At 42.0% G+C, this 23,296-nt stretch overlaps 1 protein-coding gene across 1 annotated transcript; it reads left to right on the top strand.

Annotated features, from left to right (window-relative positions):
• The first annotated feature begins 20,823 nt into the window (after positions 1-20,823).
• On the top strand, positions 20,824-23,096 carry LOC307134009 (perforin-1-like). Its single transcript, XM_079829431.1, has 3 exons — positions 20,824-20,904; positions 21,093-21,613; positions 21,729-23,096. The coding sequence occupies exons 1-3, from the start codon at positions 20,902-20,904 to the stop codon at positions 22,927-22,929; spliced, it is 1,725 nt and encodes a 574-aa protein (XP_079685557.1). The 5' UTR covers positions 20,824-20,901; the 3' UTR covers positions 22,930-23,096.
• Positions 23,097-23,296: the final 200 nt, after the last annotated feature.

Genomic DNA, 23,296 nt, shown 5'->3' on the forward strand with positions numbered 1-23,296 from the left:
AGGCCTCTGCAGAGCATCTAAGACTACTGAGAGGTCCCAAGAGGGTACGAGAGGAGAGCAAAGAGGATTCAGTCTCCTCGCTCCCCTCAGGAACCTGATGATCAGGTCGTGCTGACTTACCTTTTTGTTCTCCAAAAGATCGTGGTGGGCAGATATTGCGGCCACATAAACTTTGAGGGTGGAGGGAGACAGCCTTCGCTCCAACCCCTCTTGGAGAAACGAGAGCACAGACCCGATCGGGCATTTCCAGGGGTCTTCTTGGCGAGAAGAGCACCAGGTGACGAAGAGGTTCCACTTTAACGCATAGGCATGCCGAGTGGACTCTGCCTATGCGTTGACTAGCGGAAGTGATGATAGCGACCACCGTAGGTGGCATAATTTTATTCAGCTGTATAGCCATTCTGGAAAAAACGCTGATGTCATCAGTTCATTTCAATTATCATACATCGACAGTGTGGTCTTTAGATCAATAATTCGATCAGTAATTAAGTTTAAATGGTTAATTTAGTTTATTATTTAGATTTATTTGGATGTTTAGTTGAAAAATGTAATGTCCTTGTCTTAATATTAAATAATTATTAATTAATAAAACATATTAATTTTGTTTTCACGGATGAAAAACTCTCATCTTTTCACGTCTTTCACGTTTTATCATTAAAACTTTTTTGCATTTGTCAAAAGATATTATTTGTCTTAATATTAAATAATTATTCATTAATAAAACGTATACATTTAGTTTTCAGGGATGAAAACTCTTTCATCTTTTCAAGTATTTCTGCAGAAATGCCATGATATGGGCTTAAGAGTCACAAGTTTTTGTGTTTTAATTTTTTTTGCATGTTTTTATTTTTTATTATGTGCCGTTTAAGTTCGTTTTAAATATTATTTTAGAAATATTTTATATATGTCCTATTTGTTTTCTTTCAGAGAAACACATGTTTGTCACATGGTGTTTTGGTGATGGTTCATGTTCATTGTTCCTTGTTCATGTTTTAGTTTATCATGTTCTTGCTTTGTTTTAGTGTCATGCACTTCCTGGTTTTGTCATGTTTCAGTGTCATGTGATTCCCATGCCCTCATGTGATCTTGTGTCTTGTCCTGTCATTGGTTCATTGTCTCATCACTGTTCACAGGTGGCACTTGTCTTGTCATTAGTCTGTGTGTGTATTTAAGTCCTCATGTTTGCCATGTGTTTTTGTCAAGTATTGAATGTTGTAACCCGCTGTTGGTGAGTTTCGTTATTGTCAAGTCAAGTCAAGTCAAGTCAAGTCAAGTCAAGTCAAGTCAAGTCAAGTCAAGTCAAGTCAAGTCAAGTCAAGTCAAGTCAAGTCTTTGTTTTATGTTTGGATCTAGTTAAGTCAAGTCTTTGTTTTAATGTTGAGATTTATGTTTTATTGTAAATAAACTGCACTTGGGTCCTTCAACTTGCCTCCAGTGGATCTTCGTTACAGAATACTTGACCCTCAACTATGGACCCAGCAGTTGCTCTGCTACGTTTACGCCAGGGGAATCGTCCCCTGGAAAATTATGTCCAGGACTTTATTGAACTCAGTCATGTGGTTAACTTTAATGACGTGGCCCTCAAGGACATTTTTAGGTTTGGGCTAAATGACTCTATCTGCTCACAGATGCCAGGGGGGAAGATCCATTTTTCCCTGGCCCAATATATTGACTTTGCTCTTCTGCTGGCTGGGTCTTCTTTTACGGTGGGGACTGTGGAGGAGGGGCCCCACAACCAGGGATGTACGGGGACTGAAATTCAGCCCGGGACTTTAAGACGGAGAGGCCTTTTACGCGAGTGCCCTTGGTGCACGAGCAGGATTTTTTGCAGTTATTTTCATTCTAATAGTGTTTTTATGGTATAAAGACAAACAGATTACGCTGAAGACCTTCAAGAAACTTTAGGATAACACCTGCCTCCTCAGGTTGTATAAGCAAGTCACTACTGCACTGAACACAACCAGGTCAGCAAAACCTAATCTCAAACACATAAGTCACACAGTATACTGCTAACTACCATCATGTCACGTGTATAGTCAGTCGGAGTGTTAAAATAGTTACAAATACTCACACCCACTCATACTCAAAAACTACAATGCAGTCCCATACAATAGAGTGTGTGTGTGTGTGTGTGTGTGTGTGTGTGTGTGTGTGTGTGTGTGTGTGTGTGTGTGTGTGTGTGTGTGTGTGTGTGTGTGTGTGTGTGTGTGTGTGTGTGTGTGTGCGCGTACTCACTTTCAACTCTCCCTGCCTCAGCTTCCCCTGTGCTGGACCCTGCCTCTGCTTACTGATTGTACAGCTACATAACATATGCATGAGAAGAACATGAGTAATAAATATAGCAAAGAATAATACATTTTCTAATTCAATCTGTGCTTCAGTCAGGTTATTATCTAGTATGTGGAACTATTGGCATTTTATCCTATATGTAAATATGTAACATTGTGCTGTATTTTTCTATTTTTGTGTGAGTGTCCTTAATAAAGCTTTGATTGATTGATTGATTGATTGATTGATTGATTGATTGATTGATATGCCTAATATGATTGCCTACCCAGCCCTGCACACTGCCCCTCTACCTGTCTGTTTCCTGGTTCCTGCTCTTCCTCTCTTCTCCTCCTGCTGCTCCTTTCTTCTCCTCCTCCTCTCTCCTGCTCCTCCTCCTCCCTCCTCCTGCTGCTCCTCCTCTCTCCTCCTGCTGCTGCTCCTCCTCTCTCCTGCTCCTCCTCCTCTCTCTCTCCTGCTGCTCCTCTTCCTCTCTTCTCCCCCTGCTCCTCCTCCTCTCTCTCTCCTGCTGCTCCTCTTCCTCTCTTCTCCCCCTGCTGCTCCTCCTCTCTCCTCCTGCTGCTCCTCTTCTCCTCCTTCTCTCTCCTGCTGCTCCTCTTCCTCTCTTCTCCCCCTGCTCCTCCTCCTCTCTCTCTCCTGCTGCTCCTCTTCCTCTCTTCTCCCCCTGCTGCTCCTCCTCTCTCCTCCTGCTGCTCCTCTTCTCCTCCTTCTCTCTCCTGCTGCTCCTCTTCCTCTCTTCTCCCCCTGCTGCTCCTCCTCTCTTCTCCTCCTGCTGCTCCTCCTCCTCCTCTCTCCTCCTGCTGCTCCTCTTCTCCTCCTTCTCTCTCCTGCTGCTCCTCTTCCTCTCTTCTCCCCCTGCTGCTTCTCCTCTCTTCTCCTCCTGCTGCTCCTCCTTTCTCCTCCTCCTCTCTCCTGCTCCTCCTCCTCCTGCAGCTCCTCTTGCTCTCTTCTCCTCCTCCTTATCTCTCCTGCTGCTCCTCCTCCTCCTCCTGCTCCTCTCTCCTCCTACTGCTCCTCTTCCTCTCCTCCTGCTGCTCCTCCTCCTCCTCTCTCCTCCTGCTGCTCCTCCTTTCTTCTCCTCCTCCTCTCTCCTCCAGCAGCTCCTCTTGCTCTCTTCTCCTCCTTCTCTCTCCTGCTGCTCCTCCTCCTCCCTCCTGCTCCTCTTCCTCTCTTCTCCTCCTGCTGCTCCTCCTCCTCCTCTCTCCTCCTGCTGCTGCTCCTCCTTTCTTCTCCTCCTCCTCTCTCCTCCTGCTGCTCCTCTTCCTCTCTTCTCCTCCTCCTCTCTCCTGCTGCTCCTCCTCTCTCCTCCTGCTGCTCCTCTTCCTCTCTTCTCCTCCTACTGCTCCTCTTCCTCTCTTCTCCTCCTGCTGCTGCTCCTCCTTTCTTCTCCTCCTCTCTCCTGCTGCTCCTCCTCTCTCCTCCTGCTGCTCCTCTTCCTCTCTTCTCCTCCTACTGCTCCTCTTCCTCTCTTCTCATCCTGCTGCTGCTCCTCCTTTCTTCTCCTCCTCCTCTCTCCTGCTCCTCCACCTCTCTCCTCCTGCTCCTCTCTACTCCTACTGCTCCTCTACCTCTTTTCTCCTCCTCAGTGTGTGTGCCTAAAACCTAAAACTGTCCTACCTCACATCACCAGCAATCTTTGGAGGAGTTTACTCGACTCTGCAACTCTGTCTATGACTCCATCGTTGTCTAAAGTCATTAGGATCTCTTTCTCTGTGCACATTAGCATGAATGCCTCAAGACGCTCCTGTGTCAGGGTGCTCCTCAGTCTGTTCTTTACAAACTTGAGAGTAGAAAAGGTCCTCTCACAGGCCACTTGACTGAAAGAGAGTGTAAGCAAGAACTTGTAGGCCAGTCCAATGACGTGATAGGCATCAGTGAGGAGGTTGTATTTGGAGAGGATATGATAAACACAAATTGCACAATCTTTACAGGAGGTGCAGCTGGTGTTATTCAGTTCCATGTCTTCTCCATCTTCTGTCTCTTCTGCAGCCCGGACAGTGTATGACTCCAAATGTGGCAACTTAAGTCTCTCCCACTGGTTGGCCAGACTACAGAGCTCGGCATTGAGCCTTCCAGATGTTGCTCTTTCATCGAACCTAAGGAGGCATTTACTGAGGTGTTTGAGTGATTCAGATGGAAGCCCCCTATCTCTTAGTGTACCAAAATTCCTTGGGTCGAGGCATGCAAAATCATCATAAAGAGCTCCATTTGCAGAATAGCGAGTCTGAATGCTCTGAGTCACTGTGTCCAAAATGACATTGTGCACCTTGATCCTGTACTGATCCTCTGTATTCAACGAATGTTCTTCCTCTGCTACTTCACCTGGCATGGACTTCTTCTTTTTGATTTTTTTTTCAGGTAGAGCCCCCTGAACCACCTCTTTAGATCCATTCTCCTCCAGCTCCTTGTTAGCCCATTCAACAAAGATATTTGCAGCTTTTGTGACACCATCCATGTCCCTGTTGCAGGATTTTAGGCTGTCTTGGGCCCCCATAACTAGTCGATGAGCAGTGATTAGGTCAATGCCACTGGTCTGGAGGTATCTGGAGAGTGGTGAGGTAATCTCAAAGATTCTCAAGAATAGCTGTGCTGTCAGCACTGTCTCATGCTTCAGTAGGGACTCCATGTACCCCTTAGCTCTTGCTCTGACATGTGCTTTGATTGACATATCTTCCACTATCCTTTTCAGTGTTAAGATTAAATCAACATACAAAGCATTGTCAGGATTACCAAAACAGCCAAATATCTTGCTTAGGGCCTGGTCCTTGGCCCACCATCTTGTCTCCCCGATAGGAGACGGCCGTCTGTGTCGCTTGTCATCACTCACTTCCTCCCACATTTTCATACGCTTGTATGAGTCCTTGATAAATACAGCAACATCGTTCACGATGGAGAAAAGGGATGCACTTTCTATCACAGCACTCGTGGTGTCACCCTTAACAAGATTGAGCACATGTGCATAGCACCAGATGTGCACTTGGTTAGGAGACTCTGATGCCAGTAAAGCAGAGAACCCCTTGAGAGCAGTGTAACGAAAGATCCTCTGCCTTTAACCTCGGTCTTATTTAGGCTTTGGCTTTTTTGCACACATTCATTTACATGTTCTTGCAGAGAGACATCAAATTTGCTCAGCAGAATGATCATTTCCAAGAAGTTTCCATGATCAACAGCAATGTTGTCCCATGTGTATGCAGCTTCAAATTTGGTGCCTCTATAGCTAAGACCACACTTTCCAATGACTTTTATCACTTCAATGACACGGTCCATGACTTGGCGTTTCTTTCTGACTTGGTCACGGTGATGAGACACTTGTTTTCCACTTAGTAAGCTTACTATGTCTGCTTGACTGGCCATCATAAAATATGCTTCTGCACTGTCTCTGTGAACTTGGTTTATTTCGTGCTCTTCTATTCTCTGATGTACATGCTTCCAGGCTGTCATTCCCCCCTTAATGAATGCACTTTCACTTGCAGATGGCTTTGCATATGCCAAACATACTGTGCAGTACAGTGAGTTTTCTTTCTTACAGTATGTGTGAAAGCCACTTTCTCATAATACCATCTTTAGTATGATAGATAGTCGTGCCTTTTCTGGTGGGTTGTTGAGGGTGGTAAGAAAAAAAAAGATCTAAATCTTTGGAGGCCGGACGTGTATAAAAATCAAATCCCTCATCTTCAGCTCTGTTTAGGTCTATCCCTGGTGCATCTTCACCTGTGTTGGACCCTGCCTCTGTCTGTACTGGTTGTACTGCATGAGAAGAATGTGATGTCACTATATCTTATTCTATCTATGCATAATATGATTGTCTACCCAGTCCTACACACTGCCCCTGTACCTGTCACTGTTTTTGTTCTGGTTCCATTCTCCTCCTGCTCTGCTTTCTCCTGCTGCTTTCCTTCCTCCTGCTCCTCCTCCTTCTGCTCTGCTTTCGCCTGCTGCTCCTCCTTCTCTCCCTCCTCATCAAATGACTGCAGGGGTCATCATCAAACTGTCCCTCTCCATCACTGACCTTAACAGCTAATATACATACATAGACTCCTTACAGACATTCCTTGCTTATAGAGTTTATGTAGCCCCACCCCTTTTCAGCGCTGCGTTGCCATGCAAAGCAGAGCGTTGCCATGGACATGCAGGATTCTAACCATAGAGACGGTGTGGTGAACAAATTAGTCCTACTGAAGAGATGAGTCCGAGCTTAGGACCCAAGCAATCGGATTGGTTCGAAGCTCGTTTTATGTGTAATCGCTTTAGTGCCTGGTTACAAATCATACAAAATCAATTTATTATAGAAGACGTTTGTACTACGTTATAATGAGTCATTAATGTATTTTAACTTATATGTTTCAGAAACTAGTATTTTACAGAAGCTACAGATTGTGAAATTAAATATTTCTCATTGTTAGTGTGTTTAGTTAGCTTAGATAGTAGCATAGCATACAGCTAACTAACGTTATCCGATGATCATGCTAGTGGAGCTTTATCTGAGCTTCTACTGCCCTGATACTGCCTTACCGTTTTCACAGCAATTCGTAATGTAATTATAATTGTCATTATTTTTATCGTAATAATCAGCACAATATGTTACAATTACACTTTTTTCAAATAAAAAGAACCATAAAATAATGTTTGTGTATATTACTATTTTTCTTATTAACAATTTAGACAGCTCACGTTAGCTACAAGTTATCGCAAGAACAGATTTAGATCAGGGATACTAATGGGGGTCCTAAGCTCGAACTCATCTCTTCAATAGGACTCATTTGTTCACCACACCGGAATGGACTATTTTCTTAGCGGTACCAATACAATGGTTTTTAAATCAATAAACTCCTTTTCAAATCAATATTTTGTGTCATTTATCACTAAGGCCGGCGACAGACTGGATGCGTGGCATGTCCGTTTTTATTTCAGCTCCCATGTTAACAGGTTAGAGCCGCGTGACACAGGGCGCGGCCTGAGCCGCGCGGAAAACGAGTGCATGCTAGAAATAGAACAGACGTCTATTTTTCACGTGACACGCAAGCGTGTTGGAAGCGTTTCCAAGCAAAATAGAATAGGAAAAGATGTTTGTCATTTTGACACGAATAAATATTAATAAATTCAATTTTGATGTTTGAGAGTCTACATAAATGCAGATATAAATGTAATTTAAACAAAAAATCACCAGAGGCTTATCATGACACCTAGCAGCAGCGCCGCGTCAAGACACGTTTCTGGTGTGCAAAGACATGGAAAACGCCACGCAAACGCCACGCAGCTGACGCTCAACAGAAATGCCACGCAAACGCCACGCAGCTGACGCTCAACAGAAACGCCACGCTCACGCACAGGCAGCCAGCGTGTTGCCGCCGCTCGTCGGCCTAATCGTGCACACCTATCCTGTCCATGCTGCTGGGTACCTTCCTCATCTGCACCTCCTGCCACAGCACCCTTTTCAGTGCGGAAAAGGTCCGTTAATTTGGCACATTTAGCTGCCTCTTGTGCCAACTATTTTTTCTTTTTCATTCTTATTTTTTCGGCCCCACCCATTTCTTTCTCGTCTTTCCTTCTTTTCGCCATTTTTACCATCTGTCTCTGTTGCATTCACGCAAACCCAAACCTAACCAAGTAAACTCCTTTGAGCCAATCGGATGTCAGGAAATACGAGGATCAGTCCAAGTTGGGAGGGGCCGCTCGTATCCCCCCTCAAGATTGGAAGTATTGGTTTGGCCCGGTCTGAAACACACACACACACGACACACAGCTGCGTTCCGCTGCAGCTGAGCGGCCGGCCACAGGCCGGTACGGTAGCGTTACGTATCATGTAAAAATAAAAAAAAATAAAAAACACGTTTTGACCAGCGGCCGGTTCGGCCTGAAATGGACCGGCCGTTCGGGATTGTTCCCGGTATTCCCGATTGCCAATCCGCCCCTGCCCACAACCCCACAGTACCCACCACAACCCAGCCAGAGTCATCCGCTCCAGCCCACGTCCATGCTCCAGCCCACGTCCATGCTCCAGCCCACGTCCAGGCTCCAGCCCACGGCCCCGTCCAGGCTCCTGCCCACGGCCCCGTCCAGGCTCCAGCCCACGAGCCCGCTGTCCCGCCCAAGAAAATTTTGGGGGGGGGCAAGGGGTACATGGAGGCCATGAAGGCCACGCCTCTGTGGCCCCCTGAACCTCCATTACCGCCATGGCCTGTAGAACTGCCGTTACCGCCATGGCCTGTAGAACTGCCGTTACCGCCATGGCCTGTAGAACTGCCGTTACCGCCATGGCCTGTAGAACTACCGTTACCGCCATGGCCTGGTGAACTGCCATTGCCACCATGGCCACCCACGCCTGAGGGTCCAGGTCCTCCCACGCCTGAGGGTCCAGGTCCTCCCACGCCTGAGGGTCCATCCCACGCCTGAGGGTCCAGGTCCTCCCACGCCTGAGGGTCCAGGTCCTCCCACGCCACAGGGTCCAGGTCCGCCCACGCCTCAGGGTCCAGGTCCGCCCACGCCACAGGGTCCAGGTCCGCCCACGCCACAGGGTCCAGGTCCGCCCACGCCTCAGGGTCCAGGTCCGCCCACGCCTCAGGGTCCAGGTCCGCCCACGCCTCAGGGTTCAGGTCCGCCCACGCCTCAGGGTCCAGGTCCGCCCACGCCTGAGGGTCCAGGTCCGCCCACGCCTGAGGGTCCAGGTCCGCCCACGCCTGAGGGTCCAGGTCCGCCCACGCCTCAGGGTCCTGGTCCGCCCACGCTCCCAGGCCCGTCCAGGTCATGTCTGGGTCCGGTGCCCCTGCACGGGCCTGGCCCACCATCCCTCCCCCAAGACCGCCCCCCAAGACTTTTTGTTAGGACTCTTTATTATTAGGCCATTGAAGTGTTGGTGTTGTTTGGGCGTCAGGGGCCGCCCATAGAGGGGGGGATCTGTCACATGGTGTTTTGGTGATGGTTCATGTTCATTGTTCCTTGTTCATGTTTTAGTTTATCATTTTCTTGCTTTGTTTTAGTGTCATGCACTTCCTGGTTTTGTCATGTTTCAGTGTCATGTGATTCCCATGCCCTCATGTGATCTTGTGTCTTGTCCTGTCATTGGTTCATTGTCTCATCACTGTTCACAGGTGGCACTTGTCTTGTCATTAGTCTGTGTGTGTATTTAATGCTGCCTTCACGTGCTATCGGAATTATCGTAAATACGAGTTTCCTAGGTAAAAATTGCACATGAACGCCCTCTGATGTCGTGTTTACCACTGGGAAGTTCGGAAATAATTTTGATACCCCAATTCCCGAGATGGGCGTGTCATAAGCTTTAAACATGGTGGCGGGGAGAACTACTGCTGTGGCAGGTGTGGTTTTATTTTTTTTTTTTTCCAAAACAGCTTGGTCGTCTTATCTTGAGATTAATGTAGTACATATTTACATGTAAGAGTAATCATATGAAGCGTATTGTATGTTTGGTACACAGCGAAAATAGCCTGCATTTGACTGAAATTACAGAATCAGCAGAAAGCGGACTATCTGGAATGTTTATATGGTTGTCGGTGCATGGGACACTACATATGATGTTGGTTTTAATAAGATTTCCCCAATAAATAGGCATGAATAACCTGGTGTCCACCATGATTCCTGTTCACTCCGACAACAAAGCACTTGAATGCAACAAGCTCGTAATCACGACTTCTAAAGTGGGAATTAGGAAATTTCCGATAGCACGTGAAGGCAGCATAAGTCTTCATGTTTGCCATGTGTTTTTGTCAAGTATTGAATGTTGTAACCCGCTGTTGGTGAGTTTCGTTATTGTCAAGTCAAGTCAAGTCAAGTCAAGTCTTTGTTTTATGTTTGGATCTAGTCAAGTCTTTGTTTTATGTTGAGATTTATGTTTTATTGTAAATAAACTGCACTTGGGTCCTTCAACTTGCCTCCAGTGGATCTTCGTTACAATGTTTCACTTTAAGGCCTTGTATTAAATGGTTATTTTTATTTGACATTTGAAAAATAGAAATGTCACATTCTCTGTCTATTATTTTCAATCGAAATAATACGATTGAATATAGAGTCAAATGGGAAACACTTTATAACATGTTACAAATGTATTAGGCCTAATATATTTTTAAAATAACACTTTACAACATGTTATACATCTATTAATATTTTTTAAATAAAAACTGTGTATAGTTTTAAAATGTTGATCATTGTACATCATGACATGCATATTATATGAACAGAAAAGTGACTTTATTTAAAAGTATTGTTGTTAAATATTGTAGACATCGATCCGATCAAAATCCATGTGAAAACAGCTTATATTTATCAAAAGAAAATTACATATATGGATAGTGCAACTATGACTGTTTAAGCCCCGCCCCTCACTTCCGGTTCTGTGGATGGTGTTCTGAAACTGGTGTGCTGTGGGGCTGCTGCTGGATATTATTGCGCAGATCAGCAGGCAGGAAGTATGTGATCACTGGAACGCGCCGTCACACCAACACCGACTGGAAAGCTGCTCGTCTCGAAGAAGCTGACAGAGTATCAGAAGGCTTGTTGAGGAGTGAAGAGGTAGGTTGGCTCCGAAAGCAGAAACATAATGCGATATTGCCACGTACTTCCTTTTATACTCGTGCAGTGAGGCGGAGTTACATATGCAAATTCCGCATGCCCCATGGCATTGGCACGCTATTGGGCATTTTCTAAGTGCTCGAAGATGATAGGCTTTCTAAGCGAAACCCCCATTCGTCATGATATGCATTCTTTAGTGTGTTATAACAGTGGTCTAGCATATTACTGTCTCTGGTGGGACATGTCACATGCTGTCTGTATTTTGGCAGTTCCCAAGAGTCATTTGCTTTGATAAAATCCCCAAGAATGATTTAAGAAAAGAGTCTGGATACCTTTGTTCCATTTCAGCTATTTGTTCAGCCAGCTGTTGCAACGCTGCACTCACACACACATTTGGAGGGATGTAAACATTTACAAGAACGAACTTGGAAAAATCCTGCGCAGAGTAGAAATTTTTACAGTTCATGATGACCTCAAATTAGGGCAGCACATCTTCTTCGGAGTTGTTACATCTGAACACCAACTTTCATTAATGTAAAAAAATTATCCACCGCCTTTCGCTTTCCTTGTTAACACCGCTATGTGATCAACTCTGAACTGCTGGAAGCCCAGCAGATGTAGTGCATTGGCCGGAATAGACTCATTCAGTCCTAAGTCCTTATTTGTGCTTAACCAGAGTGAGCTCCTTTCGTATTATAGCCCTTCACGTTCATTGTGTCTCAAAATTCCAGCCAGCTGATAATACCTAGAATACCAAAATCGACCGCAGTCGCTAGATCCTTTTCCTATTTAGTGCCCAAACTCTGGAACAGTCTTCTTAATGTTGTTCAGGAGGCATGACTCTGTCAGTTTTAAATCTAGATTAAAGGCCCCCTGAAATCAAAATATAATTTTTTTAGCTTTTAGTAAGACTATGCTAGCCTTAAGGTTATGAATAAGCTGGTCTGTTCCAAAACAATGACAAAATTCGCATTTAAAAGATATAAGCATTCAAAACGTACAGTCTCTCACTTTCATTAAAATGAATCAAAGATTTTGATGACATCATCGCAGACTTCACCTTCTCATCAAATCTTCTGTCCAATCAAATGCCCTCTAGAATCTGAAGCGCCCGCCCCCTACACTATAAATAGACGCTGACGCTGCAGCTGAAATCGGTCAGCTGTTCACACATTTACTATGGCACATAGCGCACTATACATGCGATAGGAAACGATTCAGACAGTGTAAATATGCTTTCAGTTGAGGCGAATGAAGTCTGGTTTCACGTTACTTTAACGCGCACCGCCGCAGTGCACACACATAGTCTAGACCAGAGCCATTGACTAGAGCAGTGGTTCTCAACCTGCGCATGCGGCCCGTCACGAATGCAAATGCGGCCCACGTTATGCCAACCACGTTTAAAAAATAAATTCCAGTTTTACAATTTTTTTTATTAAAATGCATGAAACAAAAATAAGTTTGAACTATAATGTCTGTTTTTTTGTCATATAAAAACACTTTGTTAATTATAAATTATTTGCAGATCATATATATATGCGCAGTACTGACGCATATACGCAGTTAACGAACACTTACATGCGCGCGCTTTGGCAGAATTCCAACAGTATCAATAGCCAGACATTATTTTTTGTAAATTTCGGGATCAAAATGGACAAATTTCTTATAAGAGGAGAAAAACGAAAGGAGGAACATACCAATGAAGGAACACATGCAAACAAGAAGAGTCATAGCCTCAGCAGTGAAGGTTGAAGAGTGCTGGAAGACTGGAGGAATCAGTTTGCGATCAATGAACGAGACGGACAGCCTTTCTGTTTGCTCTGTAGTAAAGTACTAGGCATATGCAAAACCTACAACATTAAAAGACATTTCGATACCACCCATCCAACATTTGACATGAACTATCCACCTGGATCTGAGGACAGAGCTCTCAAGGTAACTAATCTCGAAAAAATGCAGCTGCTGAACTGAATACAATGCGTGCTAGCTTAAAAGTGTCCCAGGCCGTGACATTAGCAATGTTCAAAATTTTGTGGCTCCTTGCCAAACACGGCAAACCATTCAGTGATGGGGAACTTGTTAAAAACTGATTTCTGGAATCACAGTGTCTTTTGATGATCTGAGCAACAAGAACGAGATAATCCGCAGAATAAAAAGTTTACAGCTCAGTAATGACACAGTTACGAATTTCAGAAATGTCTGAGAGCTTGACAGAACAACTAAAAACTAAGAAAGCCACTGCTTCAGCACTCAGTTTGGCTGCAGATGAATCAACAGACATTGGAGACGTTGCTCAGCTTTGCATTTGGGTGAGATGCGGGAATTCAGAAACTTTTGAAATCACGGAAGACTTATTGGCATTGAAATCGCTACATGAACGAACAAGGGGCGAGGACATTCATAGAGCAGTCAGTGAAGCATGCAAAGACATGAACATACTAGCATTCTCAGTTGTCTCCATCACTATGGATGGTGCATCCTCTATGACAGGAAATCTTGCTTTTCTTGCCGACATGACAGGTCACCTAAACAAGCTGAACCTGCAACTTCAAGGTGACGGAAAACACGTTGATGACCTGTTGGGCTCTGTTGACAGTTTTAAAATGAAGCTAGGACTGTACACTGCACAACTCAACAATGGCGATTTAGCTCATTTCCCTCAACTTAATGACGCGTGTGAGGGTGTATTGGGCGTACAACAGAGAGACATATTTGTTACAACTGTCAATCAAATGAAAGAAATTCATCTCTCGTTTTCAGATTTTGAGAAACTAAAATTTGTGGGACATTTCATCAGAGAGCCATTCACTTTCCCTGTGGAAAAAATTAAGGACTTGGCTGCAACTTTCGGTTTGCCCCACCACTCACTTGAAGATGAATTGATGGATATTCAAGCAAGAGGAAACACCCATACCGTGCAGCAATCATCCTCAGTCACAGAAATGTGGCGAAACATCCCAGGACAGAACCTTCGATTATTAAGTTCGAAAGTGCTTTCCATATTCGGATCAACATACATCTGCGAACGCACATTTTCGGCAATGTCGCGCATCAAATCACGCTTCCGCGCACATCTAACAGACAGCAATTTACAGTCACAACTTCCTTGTGCTGTTACTCCTTTCGAGCCGAATTTCACCAAATTGGTCAGCTCCAGACAACATCAGGTGTCCCATTAATGGTGAGTAAAAGTACTGTATACTCTCTAATAATAATAATAATAATAATAATAATACATACCGTAACATTAAATCTGGTTGATTTGCATGGGTGATGTCAAATGTAAATAATATGCGGCCCGTGAGACTTGGAACATAGTGCGGCCCAGTGGAAAAAAAGGTTGAGAACCACTGGACTAGAGAGACGAGAGTGCAGCACGGATCATATGTGCGAGTCGGCGCATAAAACAAAACATATCGGACCCATTTAAATTCTGCACAGAATGCTGTATTTCAAAGCGATATGGAGGAGATTAGGAGGATAAACGTTTCGAGATTAGGAGGAAACTCTGGCTTTACCAAACAGAAAGGCTCTGGTCAAACTGTGGTATTAACAAAACACTATTGGCAGTTTCAAAAAAGGGGAGGAGCTGCTAACAGCTGGAGCCATTTCAGGGGAAATTATGTCAACACATTGAATAATGCTGCGGGTTTCAAGGCACTTCAGTGGGCCTTTAAAGACCTTTCTCTTTAACCTATAGCATACATATAATACAGTATCACATTTCTATAAATCCCGAGAGGGATTGTTAGGCTGCATTAATTAGGTCAACTGGAACCAGGAACGTTTCCCATAACACCTGATTACCAGTGGCGTACTGTGGCGTTTCAGTCAGGGCCTTCACTAACGATCAACACACCCCACGTCGCTGCCATAACAACACCATACATACACACACACACACACACACACCCCGATACATATACAATACAATCATACACTGTATGCACTACTGTTACGAACCCCGCTTTCAAAGTGCTCGTTGGGAAGGGGGCAAGCAACATAAAAGGACACGTGAGAAAAAAAGGCAATTAAAATAATGATTGATACCACTGCATTCACGTGTCACCATTTAGGCAATTGGTGAAATGAATCAAAATCAACTCACTGACACAAATACTCTTAAACAATCAAACAAAAACACGGACCAACAAGAACATCAAAGGAGACAGATAAACACAGCTTGTCAGCTAACGTTACCGGTTTGACATCAGGATGCACACAAAGCTTGCGCAACCCGTCATCCGCAGCGACCATAGCTTATTTCACATAGATCACTCTCAAGCTCAAACGGCGGATGACATCAGCGGGGGGTAGCACCGACACATCGCTGGGTCTTTGGGGCTTTGTATCACTACACATCAAAATCTGGTTGGCTGATGACCCACGTCAGTCAAAGTTATGATCCAATGGAAAATGACAGCTTCAACTGAAGGCTTGCTATTCTACTTGTGCTGGTCCACGGAGCTGTGATGCGTTTAGATGATGAAAAAACAGCTCAGCCTCACAAAAAATAACCACATTCTTTCTGGAAATATAATTGTAACGTACTGAAATAGAGAGTAATTGAATTTAGATATGTTCAGACACACATTCATTTAATTATGAAATATATATATATTTTTGATTTTGACAGCTAGGGCCAGCAGAGCATCTGTGAACTCAGACTACAACTCCCCAGAAAATGTCTGTGTGACATATCCCAATCTTCAAGGAGAAGGAGCTGGATGAAAAATATGAATGCTATCAATCCACAATCTGAATTGTAATGCAGGCTGGAGTCATAAATCACACAAAGTTTGTTCATTTGGACAGAAGAGAACTGGCCCCCTGACTAAGCCGGCTTCTTGTTTTTCTCTCCATTTCTGTCACCTGATGGAGTTCCTTGCCACTGTCACATTTGGCTTTTTTAGTTGTAAATAAAACTTGAAATGAATTGAGCCTGATTTATGAAATTGTCTTCTGTAGAGTTGCTTTATCTGAATCGACAAATTTTGCAACATCAACAATGTATTAAACTGACCTAAATAAACATTGAATTGACTTGAGCTGAATAATAACACTATCAGGGGTGTAAAAAATAATCAGAAATTATACTTAAGATTATACTTAACTGGTGAGTGAATTTATTGCAAAAACTGACCAAAACAGCATAAAAGTATTAACTCATGTTGCATTCCAAAACGTTTGAAGTCATACGATATCTTTATGTTAAGAACAGAGTTGATCTTAATGTTTCAATTGCTGAAATTATGATCCCGCCGCTCTGTGAAACCACGCACGCCGTCATATCTCATTCAAAAGATGGCACCGTGGGAGTACATTTCCAAATCAAAGACGGTATCGGGCGGTGTACATTGGACGGGAGTGGGCGGCCTGACAATTGCCCGGCCGCTCCCGACATCCTTTGACAGCGTATCCGCGCTTGAACGTGAAGTGAAAAAAACGTTCTGCAATGGTGGCGTTCACACAGTTCTCAGTTCCCAGTTCCCTACCCTGAACCTGGCATATATGTTCTTTGCATCCCATCCATGAGAGCACCTACAGAGAGAACATTTCACATGGTTGCGGGTTGCCAGTTTGAGGACACGCAACAGGAACATGCGTAATAGGGCTCGGGCGCTGCGTTGCATTCTGGGACGTGGCGGCCATGTTGATGGCCTCGCAAATGTAAACATACAGCAAATCGAACGAGGAGAAGCAGAGTTGGGAGAAAGAAAAACTATGTTAAAATCCCGAAAAGGATGTGGAATTTACCGGGATACGTTAAATAGGGAAGCCAGGGACCGGTATATGGAAAAAATTGGAACTATTAACGGTTTGGATTCATACGAAATTTGGAGTTCACAAATGGATGGGTTCCGGAGCTGCAGATCATGAAGCCTATGTAACGTTAACCTTTTACCTTGAAGCATTCTGCACCGTTCTGTGTTCTCAGGTTGCACTACTTGCAAATAAACACTGAAAAATATCTGATTGTGTGACACTTCTTGCTTTTGCACATTATACGGTTATTGCGATTGTGTGACACTTCTTGCTTTTGCACATTATACTGATTTAAGTATATTTATTGTGAAGATTGTGGGTATGGATGCAACAGACACTTATGACTGTATTTAATGCACATTTATTTCAGCACAACGCTAGGGCTCATGTTTGTCAGAGCACAACATACAGACACAATCTTATAGAGGAATGTCATGTCTTCGTCCTTGCTTGGCAACACCATGTGAATCGTTATTTTATCTGACAAAATAGTGTACTTGTTGCGGACGGTTCCAATCACCCTTTACACGTGAATTCGGAGGTGGGCATTTTTTCTTGTGCTCCCCACATCTCTTGCATCCAGCTGACAGCGTCCTTTTGTGAAAGCCGACGACTCTTTGTTACCTCGGATACTTGGTCTCCGTGGTTGCGCCTCCAAGCAGGAGAGCGGTGGAAAGTTAATCCATTTTCGACGCCAAATTAATCAAATTAAGACACACGACTGAGAGGGAGTACGTCTATAAACAGTGCGTAGTAGTCCGAGTAGCAGTAAAGGAGGCCATCAACATGGCCGCCACGCCAAGCAATGACATCAGACGCCCAAGCCCTATTGACAATAGAAGGTGATGAGTTGATTTATCCATAATTTAATGTGCTTTTTTAGATTTTTAGATGGATGTCGAAGCTTTTTAGGTCGGGTAGAAATTGTGATCTCTGACCCAGTTTGTTTGCTGGCTTCTATGGCAACAATACACTGTTTTCCGCCAACTGGCAGCCTGTGGTGTCGAAAAACTATTGGGTAAACTTGCAACGTGCGGTATCGCACAGACCAAATTTGTGCGTCAGGCCCGCCCGCTGGCTACGCCCGTTACGCTCATTCTGATAACCAAGACGGTAACACTTTACAATAACAGTACATGAATAATCATATATTAATACATGAATTAATAGTTAATTCAACATGAACTCATGATTAGTGAAGATATGAACTAATCATGAACAGAGGAGCTATCATGAACTAAGACAGAAGTCGTAAGGATTCATGCATGAATAACAGCAGCATTAATACATGTTAGTACATGTTTGATAATTAATGCATTAATTAACAGTATGGCTAAACTAAATCAAACAAGCTTTCTAAGAATGAATAACAAATATTTTGACTTTGAAATACATTTTAAAATGTATTGTTGTCATAATTTAAACCATTTTTATCAGAAGCTTCATCATAAATATACTGAAAGCCACAGGAATAGTTTTTCATTACTTTCACTGATCACCCTTATCAAACATAGAAAATACTAAATCTGCTATATTTTATCTCAAAAGGTCTCAGTCTGTTTTGTGATATTCTCTTTCCCATCAAACTAAACCTACTGACTTATAACAGTTCCTGAGAAATCAGTTACCAAAAATTAACCAAACAGGAAACATGCAGTAAAGTCAGGAAGTGAGGGATCGTCTACTGTGATCCATAGAGTTCTCTCTCCACCCAGACACAGGTCGTGATGATACTGTACCTCCATTCTCTTAACTGGGCTGAATACTAGTTATACTACATGTGTATTTGATAGTAAGTTATGATAAATCATGAGCTGAATTTGATAAGTAGTAAACAGTGAATTAATCATGATGTGCCCTCTCAAGTAAAGTCATGACACAATGATGCATTAACAAGCCATGAGTTGATGTTAGTGTATGGTTAGTTAATAATGAATTAATCATGACGTGCCCCCTCATGTAAAGTCATGACACAATAATGCATCAATAAGCCATGGGTTGATGTTGGTGTATGGTTAGTTAATAATGAATTAATCATGATGTGCTCCCTCAAGTAAAGTCATGACATAGTCATAGAGTAACAAGCCATTAGTTGATGTTAGTGTATGGTAAGTTAACCATGAGATAGTAATGCCGTGCCCCCTGAAGTAAAGTCATGACACAATGATGCACTAACAATTCATTCATTACAAAATGAATAAACATATACACTATGAATCCTTATTCCTTTACACCCTTTGTACAAAAAAAAAAAAAACAAGATAAAAAGTATTTGTAGGCTAGTTCTTTTATTTATATTTATATAATTAAACATATATGGACTTAAAAGAAAGCCCAAACATACCTGTAAAGACACACATAAGGCATGTTTACATGTAAAACTGGGCGCATCCACCAGCTAATGCTAATCGAAGCATATAAGTTACATTTAAAAAATTAAAAAATACAGTTAATTAAAGTACACACCTCCAGAAATATCCCAATACAACAATCACAAACATGTCTTAAATTATTATTTCGGTTAACCAAAGCAGACGACTCGACATATATTATTTGATGAAAATGCCAGCAATACTGAAGGAACACAACTAACGCGCTAGGAGCACCGAGAGCGCCACTAATGAGTATACCACCAGAAACAAACCCTACATACTTTAGTTCCGGGAAGAAAACTAGCTGTGACTAAACGTAGCCTAATTGAACTATACAAATCTGAAAATAGTTTATATCAAATTAAAATGATTAGTGATAGTTATTAGTCTATTTTCCACGTTTGATTAGACAAATGTGTGTAATTAATGGCTCACAAAAAATGACTAAAAATCACAAAGCTGCAGATTATAATAGGCTATTACAGTTTAAATTATGACAGTATTAAATCACATGTTTAGTTCAAAGTCAGAGTACTTCTTGTTTATTCTTAAGGAGCCTGTTTGATTTAGTTTAACCATACATGTTAATTAATGCATTAATTATCAAACATGTACTAACATGTATTAATGCTGCTGTTATTCATGCATGAATCCTTATGACTCCTGTCTTAGTTCATGATAGCTCCTCATTTGTTCATGATTAGTTCATATCTTCAGTAATCAAGAGTTCATGTTTAATAAACTATTAATTCATGTATTAATACATGATTATTCATGTACTGTTATTGTAAAGTGTTACCCAAAAGACAAATGGATTTGGAAAGGTCGCTGGTTGACCTGTCCAGTGTCAGTGCGGTGTGACAACGGTGTTACACATCAACTCAAAAGTTGTTCAGGAAGCCTGGTACTAAACTTTATAATTTATTTCAGATATGATGTTTTCTCCAGTCGCGAAAAGAGCTTGTGAAACTGTGAAAATCTCGTCTTCTTCTGTGGCCATATTCACGAAACATCTTAAGGCTAAACATAGAGTAGGAAAAAAATAAAATTGTAAGGAGTAAAAAACGTTTTTTTCTCCAGAAATATTCGGTACACATTCGTAAAATAAAAAGTACAAATAACCTAAAATAATACTTAAGTATATGGAAGCACCTGAGTAGCAATATTCAATTTGCAATGCAATATGCAAAATGGCAATGCATTTAAGTATTTACATTTACATTTTACATACCATGTGTGCAACATTTGGAGCAAAATGATAATTCAAATCAAAATCTAATTTACATTTGCTATTTCATATCCTAGTTTTAACATATCATTTAAATTTAAATACTGAAATGCATTGCCATTTTACACATTGCATTGCAAATTGAATATTGCTACTCAGGTGCTTCCATAAAGTACAGTAATCAAGTAAAATTAAAATGTTTTACATTTCTGCTTATTGAACTGAATCAACACTGAACTGGTGTGAGCTGAATAACACCATTGTCTTCTATTGTATTCAATATTATTGTATTGAATTTGTCTCCTATTTGATGCATCATTATTATTTTGCTGCTTATTACTAGGAAGCTGCTTTGAAAAGATCTGTATTTTATAAAGAACTATAGTATATCAATAAAGGTGACAACAACATGTGACACAAGACCTACAGAACAAAACAATCAATAAAGAGTAAGAAGGAACAGAGCACAATAAATAAGAAGGACGGTACATGAGGAAGCACAATTACCAAAACAAGGCCTATACAAAAAAAGGACTAAAATAGTATTGTGGGAAATAAGGAGGCGTAAAAAGCGGGGCACATATGGTCAACACATAAAGACCTCACACCACACCACACATTATTTATAAAACTTTGACACCCACAATCACACAAGCATCATATAAAAAGAGCAGTTAGAGGGACAACATATTTCAGATTCATTTGATCAGCTCACATGTGAATTCAATGGTAAAGAAAAATCATCACATAAATCATATTCTAATTTTAAAGAAACCATTATTATTTTTTACATATGTTTTTGTAAATTATGTATAATGTTAAAAGATAGCAATATGATCAATTTTATGAGGACATTATTGCTATGTAAAATTTGACACCAATAATAATTTGACAAAATTATTAAAATCTCATTACAGATGATGGGGCCGTTCCAGATTTACCTTGTTGTTTTCTGGACTTTGCTTCTCGTGACCATTTCTGGAGAGGATGACATAGCTGCATCAAAAGAGTGTGAGGATACTCCCTTTGTTCCAGGACACAATCTTGCTGGAGAGGGATTTGATGTTGTGACCATGGAGCGAAAAGGTTCTTATGTGATCGACACAGAAACATGGGATTTAGGAAACGGCACTTGTAAATTGGTAAAGAACAGGTACATGAATGGAATAAAACAGAAGCTACCAGCAGCAGTTGTAGACTGGAGGACCTTGCCAAAGTGTTCAATGAAAGTCTCCAGTCAGATCTTTGAATCAAGTGAAGCTGTGGTCAATGATTCATCATCAGCACTCTCGGTCAGCTGGAAAGTTGGTATAGATGTGAAAGTTGCTGGAGCTGCAGTCGGAAGCACTCATTCCAGGGAAGCCAAATTTGCAATGAAAAAATCAAAAGAAGACAAATACAGTTTCACCAAACATGAAGTTGCGTGCAGCTTTTACAGGTGAGAGAGCTGGCTTGTTTTTCCGTGTGACTATTGAAATAAATAACAATTTTAACTATAAATTGCTCCCTCTTTGATCCCACTGAATATAAACGTTTTAATTGTTTCTTTACAGATATCGTGTAGCTGCAAAGCCTCCTCTTCATGCAGAGTTTCTTGAAGCAATCAAATCACTCCCTGCATCCTATGATCCAGACGCCTACCGCAACCTGATCGCCACATATGGTACTCACTTTACCACAGGTGTCAAGTTAGGGGGGAAAGCGAAAGCCATAACAGCCATCAAATCCTGTCAGGCATCAATGAGTGGGCTTACAGACACTGCGGTGAAAGACTGTTTGGATGTAGAAGCCTCTGGTAGCTATTGCACAGTAGCTTTGAAGGCAGAGGCACATTTTTGTAATGAACAGAAAAAGAAGATGGGCACAAATGAAAAATTCAGCGCCATGTTCGGTGAGCGTCAGACAGAAATTATTGGAGGAAACATAAATGGAGAACATCTGCTTTTTTCTGGTTCATCACACCCAAATTCCCTTAAGAACTGGCTAAGGTCTTTGAAGAGCCTCCCTGACATTGAGCACTACTCTCTGAAACCCCTCCATTTCTTACTGACTAGTAAGCACCCAGCAAGGAAAGTGCTAAAGAGAGCTGTTGAAAAATACATAAAAGAAAATGCCCTCATGAAGGTTTGCTCTGAGCCTTGCAAGATTGGCAGGAAGAGCAGTGCAAGAGATCGATGTGCTTGTGTTTGTGAAGGCAGTCAAATGATAAAGTCTAATTGTTGTCCAGCTGAAAAAGGACTTGCCTCCCTAAAAGTCTACAACCTCAGAGCCAATGGTCTGTATGGAGATGTAAGTACTCAAACAGATGGTGCTGTATCAGTTAGATATGGCACACAAATGAAGCGCACTGAGACTATTGATAATAATGACAATCCACGTTGGCCAGAAACATTTGAGTTTGGTGCTATTAAGATCAGAATGGCCAATAAACTGACTTTTGACGTATATGATGCAGACAGCTACTGGAACAGTGATCTCCTTGGTACATGCTCTTTTGATCTTAGAAGTGGAGTTGTGAGTGAGGCTTGTGTTTTTACATACGGTACCTTCTTTTTTACCTATGAAGTGAAATGTGCACCCAGTCTAAATGGCCCACAGTGTAATGACTACAAACCTTCTCCAATGGCTGCCCCTCTGGCTGACATTTTCAGCTCAAGAAATGGGGTTCTGATTAAAGACATGGCCAGACTTGAATCAGCTCAAAATTTCTCAAGTAAATTCAAGAGCACTTATGGAAAACAGATAAAGCTGTAGGATTTTAGTAGGAGCTCAAATCAGGCCTTATGCATTAAAGCCCTAATCTTGCAATGCTTTCTAATAATCAAATGCTTTAAATGCTTAAGAATAAACTTTGCTCAGTTGTTTTCATTCCAATTACTTGTCTTTGTATTTTGTTTTATTAAAGCATTCACAAAACCTGATCTGTGTGATTTATTTACTTTTTGGGAAGAAAGACATGCTAAAACTGCTAAAACTGATAGCTGTTCTGAAGATAGAAAATATCTGCATCTATAACCTTCTTCTGTAGGCATACTATATAATTGTTTGTGGTTATTTGAATTGAATGATTCTTTTGAATATAACATCATATAAACTTAATGAGAAACCTTTTGCAAAAAAA

The sequence above is a fragment of the Gobio gobio genome (genome assembly GCF_949357685.1).
Source record: "Gobio gobio genome assembly, chromosome: 11".
NCBI classification, from domain to species: domain Eukaryota; kingdom Metazoa; phylum Chordata; class Actinopteri; order Cypriniformes; family Gobionidae; genus Gobio; species Gobio gobio.